Consider the following 8,419-nt stretch of genomic DNA (forward strand, 5'->3'; position numbering starts at 1 on the left):
AAAGTATCTGTCACTACAGTATCGAAATGTGATTGTTTCAGTTAGTGGAATAGTTTCATTTTTAAAGTGAAAGTATTTGACATGAGTGTTTTTGTTTCACTTTTGACACGTAATACTTAAATAGTGGAGGAGATATTATGTTGCCGTGTGCTCGAACTCTGCAAGAAGTTAATAATTTTTTTTGACTAAAACACAACTGGAACCCTAAGTAAGGCATGTGTAAAATTTGAATGAAATTGGTTGCGTAGTTCTCGAGTTTTAGAGATTCACACAGACAGACAGACAGACAGACACACACACACATTCTCATTTTTATATATAGAGATGTCTAAGACTGGGTGCTAGGTGGATGACAAACACAAACTGTTCTCTCCCTGCCTATTTTGTGGATTGCCTTTAGTAATGTTTGAAAATGTGTCAGCTTCCCAAATCAGTTCTATATTAGTAAAATATCATCACAGCAGCAGTGTTGTTTTAACATCTTTTTCATGTTTTCATAGGCTGGACAAAATTTACTAAGGTAGATTTTTTACAGCCAGATTCTCTTCTTGTTATCAATACTTGCCTGTTTCCTAGAAAGGGGATATTTCCTCAAGTCCTTCAAACACAAGCTGGATAATGACTGAACTTATATTTAGAGAAGATTGCAAACAAATGTCATTGTTCAATGGTGAGGTTTCCTTGTAACTATTATACAATGGTCAATACAAGATATCATGAGCACACACACAGTGGGTTTCTTTCTATCAAATCCACTTATAAGGTTTTGCTCAGCAAGTGGCTTTTTATTTTTTATTAAAGCTACACAGTGGGACTGAACCCAAAACCACATTCAAAGTAGAGGCCATTGTGTTGCACCATCTGAAGCCAGCTTTCTGCTAGTTTTTTTTTTATCCCAAGCTGATACCAGTTCTTGCTCTTTGAAGTGAAGAACTCCTTCACTGAAACTTCCTCTTCCCCTTGGTTGATGAAGTAACAAGAGTACAGGAAGTAAGCCATGGATTGGAACAAGCAATAATTCAAGAGGGATATTTTTTCACAATCCTAATCTGTATAAGCAGTGGTTAAGTAAAGGCCAGCTTTCAGAACCTATCACCAAACATGGATGTTTCAAACACAAGATGATGTTATGCATCTGGTGGAATTATGAGGGGGTAATTTACTACACATTCATTCCAGACAGTCAAACCATCCATGCCAACCTGTACTCCGAAAAGCTGGAGCAGATGTATGTCATTGTGCAGCAAAAATACCCAGCACTGGTTAACAGAAAGTGAGCACTTCTGCAGTAAAACGACGCAAGATCTCATACCACTCAAGCAACTTGGAATAAACTCCAGGAACTTGAGGGAATTGAAATGATGCCACATCCAGCATATAATCCAGGCCTAGCTCCCTCGGATTATTACTTATTCTGCTCCATGGCTCACTTCCTGCACTCAGGACACTTTCTCAACCAAGAGGAGGTGGAAGCTGCAGTGAAGGAGTCTTTTTTCTTCAAAGGACAAGATCTAGTAGAACTGGTGAAAAGATGGCTCCAGATGTTGCAACATGATGGCCTCTGCCTTGAATGCTAGGTTGCTTTTGTCATAACTTGAATAAAGCAAATAAGTTATCAATATATTACAAAACTTTGGATTCAACACAATAAGAGAAGTAAACAAAAAAAACTGGTGAGGAAAAAAAATAAAATAATCACTAATAATAATTACTGCTGTTACTACTAGTTTTACTAGTAATAACAGTAAAATAGATTTAAACTAGTTACTAGTAGTTTTAATCTATTTTACAACTAATCTCATAGAGTATTGATATAATCAATCCAATACATGACTAATACTACCTTTTTAGAACCAGCATCAATGGAAGGTAAATGCAAATACAGAGGGTGAACACAGAACATAAATATTACAAGTCATTCCGATCTGGCATTCTACTAATATTCTAATATTGCTAATATTCAACTACTCACTGATAATAGTAATGGTTTCTAACATAACTGGCTCAAGCTTACAAATTTTAGAGGATACATTAGTAATTTCGTTTTTTGCAAGTAGAGTTAAGATTTTTTTGCCAGATCAGACTGGAGCCTGGTGCAGCCTTCTGGCTTGCCAGTCCTCAGTCAAATCGTCCAACCCATGCTAGCATGGAAGGTGGATGTTAAATGATGATGATGATGATGTCATTCTAAAAATAATCACATCATTGAGATCTTGAAGCTATGAGATAAAGCAAGATTAATTTGAGACAATGCGAATAAATAAGGATTACATTTGACAGAATAATCTGAATGCGAAAGGGTTAAACCGGTTTGAGGCTGGTCAGCTTTCTAAATATAAAAGAAAAGTTAAAAAAAAAAAAAAAAATACAACAAATCCGTATATATAATTGGAAGTAAAAAATATCTATAGGATTGTGAAATATTTTACAGTATGAGTCATAGCTTGAGTTTGAAAATAAACTTCAACAATTCACAATCTAGGTCAGACAGTGATACAGATCAAAGTTTAGTGTTTAATATTTAGAACAAACATTAATTATACTTTCAGTTAACACATAAAATTTGTATATTCAGTGAGATACTGGATTTATAAAATTAAAATTAATTCACCAATATAATTTAGGAATTCTATCAGGAGAAAATGTATAAACATTTACGAATGGAATTTCCAACATGACCCAAAAAAACTTGCATAAGTATAAGGTGTGTTTTAAATGTTTTCCCAATTACTTACAAGTGATCATGGAATTATTTAATTATTATGTAAACAATTTATAGGAGTAGGAAAACAAAACAAAAAATCTTATACAATAAGCCTATTATAATACACAGATGGAGAGGTGCAGCTTATATGCAAGAAGACAATATTATCTTTCAGGAAAGAAGTAATTACTTTCAACACACAAATGTAATGTGCATTCATTCTATTCATAAAAGTGACGAAACTTGTCTATTTACAGATCAGTTAAAATTTAGACATCATCATTTTACCATTTTTCATGCTGACATGAGTTGGACAGTTTTACAGGAGCTGGCAAAGCCAAAGTGTTGCATCAGGTTCCAGTGTCTGCTTTGGTATGGTTTCTATAATTGGATGCCTTTCCTAACACACCAACCACTTTACAGAGTGTACTGGGTGCTTTTATGTGGCACCAGCACAGGTAGAGTTGTCAAGTAACTTGCAAGACAAAGACCCTTGGCTGGGAGAGGAAGTGGTACTGAGGGAAGTGGCTTTGTGCCAGCTGAGAGGTTAGATTATAACAGAGGGATAGAGGTAGGTGTCTTATTATAGAAGAAATACTTGGCTAATCTAGCAGGAAAATAGAGGAGAAGAAGGGGACAGACAGATAGAGACAGAAAGAGAGAAATAAAAGGTGTTGGAGATGCACCAGGACCTACCCACAAGGTACAGTAGGGAATATAAATGGACAGAGAGGGATGTTGCATGAGAGTGTGAGGGGATACATTTAGAGATAGGGAAGAGGTGACTGAAGCCAATTGATGATGAGAGAAATTAGTGGGGCTGGGGATGGTTGATAATGTAGATATATAAAGGCATCGAGAGTATGCAGGTAGGAACATGAGGGATAGTGGAGGGGCCTGCAGTGAGCGGTGGGAAGGGGGTGTTGGAGAGAGGGGTTGTGGAGAAATTTTGACAGAGGACAAATTATACAAATGAAATTTCCAAAACAAACCAAAGAGCTTGTATAAGATATATTTAAAATATTTTCCCAACTACTTACAAGCAATCATAGAACTATTCAGTTATTATGCAAACAAATTATGAGAAGTAAAAAAAAAAAATCCTATACAATACGCCTTTTATTATCATACATTATATTAGTCAAACTGGTGTTCTCATCTTGATTATTGTTTTCTCTAGGTTTCAGCTGTTGTAAACTCCAGCCTTCTTTAGGTGTCTTGCATTGAACTCGGTTATTGCACCATTATTTGCAACAACAACCAAACTCAATGCAAGACACCAGAAGAAAGCTGGAGTGTACAATAGTTGAAACATAGCGAAAGCAACGACCAACAGGAAACCAGTCAGACTAATATAAATGGTATACATAATATCCAACCCATGCCAGCATGGAAAATGGATGTTAAATGATATGCAGACAAGCCAAGAGCTCAGCAAGCATATTAGCTGTTTTTGTTATTTCTTAATTAAATAATAACCATGTTTAACAATTGGGATATCTGCAAAATCAACATGGTGTACAATGCAAATGATGTTTAAAAGAAGGTTCATATGGGACAACAACACATGTTTACTTCCATATGTTATTTAAATGACTGTTTTTCAAGTTTTATATTTATTTATGCCAGCAAAGGTACAAGGAAATACAAAAAAAAAACTGAGATAAGATATTAAATAATTATTTATAGAAGAAGGTATAAATGGCTGATGATAGGAAGGACATTCACTGATAGAAAGAATGCTAAAAATGGAACATATGAGCAGCATGTCATAGAATCTGCTAGCCATGTCACCGGCTATCCATCTGGGAAAAACAGTAACTGAATAGGAACTATAGACCCTTTAGTTCTCCTCACATGGGACAGCCACTCAAGCACCAGCAAAGAAAAACTGACATATGACAATAATTGATAATCTTTTCTATTATAGCACAAGGTCTGAAATTTGGGAGCAGGGTAGACAATTACATTGACCCCAGTATCCAACTGGTACTTATTTCATTGGCCCTCAAAGGATGAAAGGCAAAGCCAGCCTTGGCGAGATTTGAACTCAGAATGTAAAGACAGACAAAAAGTTGCTGAGCATTTTTTTTCTGTGTTGCTAAGGTTCAGCCAACTCATTGCTTTGACATATGAAGATAAAGATATATACATACATACATACACAAATAAATATACACACACAAACTTGCATACATACATATACACATAAATACACATAATATATACACACACACATGCATTCATACACACAAATATACACACATATACATAGACACGCATACATAAATATACATACACACATGCATACATATACACAAATATATACACACACATGTATACATATACATAAATGCACATGCATACATGCATATACACCAATATACACACACAAATATACACATACACATATACATACACACACATGCACTCATACATCAACATATATGAACACATACACATGCACACATTCATATTCACATATACACACATCCACATTTTCTTTATTTAGTGACTAAAAGCAAAACTTCCAATGAAGAATCTGTATGATTTTGGAAAGAGTTTTGGGCAACATAAAAATAGTTGATTAGTTTTTATACTTACAGGAATTGGTTTGTTTCCCAGAAAGTTTAAATCTTGATTTTCACCAAACAAGTAAGCTTCTGGTTGAGTCATATCAAACCTCTCACCACCCATTATAAAGTGGCTGCTAAAATAGCTACCTGAAAGTGGAATAATTACAAAGCCTTTCTTAGAATATCTTATAACATTGAGAAATATACAAACTGAAAGATGAAGTAAAAAAAAAAGAAAAAAAAAACTAAACCTCAGTGACTTTGAGGTTATGGCTGTGGTTCTCAGATAATTCTAGGGTTTACTGGTAAGCCACAATGTGTATCCAGATGTACTGCATCATCATAATCAATGAATGTCTGTTTTCCATGCTGGCATGGGTTTGATGGTTTGACAGGAGCTGGAAAGCCAGGGCATTGCACCAAGCTCTGCTGTCTACCTTGGCATGGTTTCTATTGCATCATCATCATTTAACATCTGCTTTCCATGCTGGCATATGTTGGACGGTTTGAGTGAGGACTGGCAAGCTAATGGGCTGCACAAGGCTCCAATCCGATCTGACAATGTTTCTACAGCTGGATGCTCTTCCTAATGCCAACCACTCCGAGAAGCTACCCTTACATCTGGCAACAATTTCTGCGACACAAACGGAATATTTTTTCCGCTGAATCCATTTTGTGCCAAAGGTCAGTCGACAAAAAAAACAAGAGTACAAATTTTTGTTACAAATGTTTTCCATTCTAGAGTTTTTCTTTTTGACCTTTCTATCTCACCCCTGAAAGACTTAAACCATTGCAAGTCAGCACCAGCAGGAAAGACATGAGCAGAGAAAAATTCCAAAGTGCAGATGTTCTTGGGAGAAAGAACTGGGCATAATGGTTAGAGCAATGCTAAGGGGATGAACATACCAAAAGTGACATAATGCAGAAAGACAAGTGAGGTGGGGTACCTGGGTGGCAGGGATACAAAAGCAGACAGCTCTGAAGAACAGACACCACTACAGAATTGACTAAAAAGCTACAGAAGAAACAGAACACTTAAGGATCAAAGGATGAAGCATGTCAGTTAGTGATTTGATAGCAATTAGTCAATTGGCCCTTCTCTGGATGCAGCAAGGGATGCCTGTATGTGAAGCAATGCCCAAAATGTAGAAACAATCCTCCACTCTTTCTCACACGTGATCGTTAGTTGTTGGTGCCCAAATTATTTTCTAGCCATGAAAAGGGGGTATCGTAAAACAGGCTAACATTCCATTACGTTTTAAAATCAACATACACTGACTAATTAATTAAATGTTCTATTTTTCATTACATAACAAATTTGAACTTCACTGGTTAAGTGGTATCATTTACTTGTTTGTCATTAGACTGCAGCCATTCTGGGGCACCACCTAGAAGGATGTTAATCAAATAAATTGACCCTAGTACTTATTTTGTTTTTAAAGTCTGGTACTTTTTCTATCAGTCTCTTTTCCTGAAGTGCTAAGTTACAGGAACATAAATACACCAACGTCAATTGTCAAATGATGATGGGGAACAAAGACAGACGCATACACAACGGGCTGCTTTCAATTTCCATCTACCAAATTCACTCACAAAAGCTTTTGTCAATCAGAAGCTATAGTAGAAGACACCCAAGGTGCCATGTGGTGGAAGTGAACTAGCTGTGCCTGCATCTATGCACTGCCTGCCTGATAATTTAATGTAGTTAAACATGTTTACTTCCAAATGTTTGTAAAGTACATGTTTTGAATGAGATAACTGACACAGAAAAAGAGAAGTTACAAATGCAATATTCATAAAAACTAGGTTTGCATATACACAAATATATACACACACATGTATACATATACATAAATGCACATGCATACATGCATATACACCAATATACACACACAAATATACACATACACATATACATACACACACATGCACTCATACATCAACATATATGAACACATACACATGCACACATTCATATTCACATATACACACATCCACATTTTCTTTATTTAGTGACTAAAAGCAAAACTTCCAATGAAGAATCTGTATGATTTTGGAAAGAGTTCATATGGGAGTTATTGTTGAGATAGTACTGTACGTATATATTTGAAAAGTCTGCAGCATAACTCATACATTCAAATTCTTAAGAAACCAACATATGTAGTAACCAAGCAGAATAGAGACACAGAAAATTGATATCTGGATCAACTGAAACAGGTTCTGTATGAAGACTAGCTGAAAGAAGAGGAGAAAGTGATTTTTTGCTGAATTCTTTCAACGAGAGACACTGGACAACCTTGAGATGGCTGAGAGACACTGTTCTCTCTTCAGTTCAATAAACCAGTGAATAACTAACTTCACGATGTTGCATAAAGGGCCACTACACTTTCGTCAATCAGAAATTTACAACTGTTCCTGATTTTACCAGGTGTTAGTGGCATGAGTATGAATAATGTGAAATAGTTCGAAAAAGGAATTAAAAAACATGTTTCTGGCAGTTCAGAATTCTTCCAAAATAACGTTCCTTTTTTAATAAGAGGAAATTTGATGTTTTGAAGCTCGTGCCTATTGATGTAATGACTCAAAATATGATTTTGGACACGATTTTCTTAAGTATTGACAAAGTTGTAAAATTTTCGATATTTGCTTTTTTCAATAAAATCAACTTTGAAAGTGGTGCGAGAAAACCTTGGAATCAAAACGTACTGCGGGTATGACCAGCTGAAAGTCTATGGCCGATCACGACATCGATATAAATTATTTTCTTTCGACCGATGCACACACAATTTTATAAGGAAGAAAGTACAACCGAATGAACCGACCCTAATATACAAGTAGAATTATTTCCTCGACAAGAAAGGCAAAAACGGCTTTGAGGAGATGGTGGACAAACCTAAAAGAATTACAGTAAACCTTCGTAATTTTCTCGAGAATTTTAGAGGCAGAATTAAAAGGAAACAAAACTGTGATACACACGCCCTTTTTCTTTTTTTTTTTTTTTACCAAAGGTTACTTGTATGGGAAATGAAACGGCTTTAATCGAAAACAGAAACGGAGCCTTGCCTTTGAGGCTCATCAGGATCTGTCCTCTTACATCGAACGTCATTTACAAACCCTGAAAATGTTAATCCGATTTCTC

General features: G+C 35.7%; 1 protein-coding gene across 5 annotated transcripts in view; it reads right to left on the bottom strand.

The window, feature by feature from the left end:
- LOC106870686 (probable E3 ubiquitin-protein ligase MGRN1) overlaps positions 1–8,419 on the bottom strand; it is a 48,465-nt gene that overhangs the window by 38,120 nt on the left and 1,926 nt on the right. For all 5 annotated transcript variants that reach the window (XR_001409556.2, XR_008265792.1, XM_014916842.2 and 2 more), the window contains exon 2: positions 5,309–5,427. Coding sequence is in view for 3 of the 5 variants with exons in the window: in XM_014916842.2 (XP_014772328.1) it covers positions 5,309–5,427 (119 nt within the window). In the remaining 2 variants the exon portion in view is untranslated. The remainder of the gene's footprint in view (positions 1–5,308; positions 5,428–8,419) is intronic.

This window comes from Octopus bimaculoides, chromosome 17 (genome assembly GCF_001194135.2).
Source record: "Octopus bimaculoides isolate UCB-OBI-ISO-001 chromosome 17, ASM119413v2, whole genome shotgun sequence".
In the NCBI taxonomy this organism is placed as follows: Eukaryota; Metazoa; Mollusca; class Cephalopoda; order Octopoda; family Octopodidae; genus Octopus; species Octopus bimaculoides.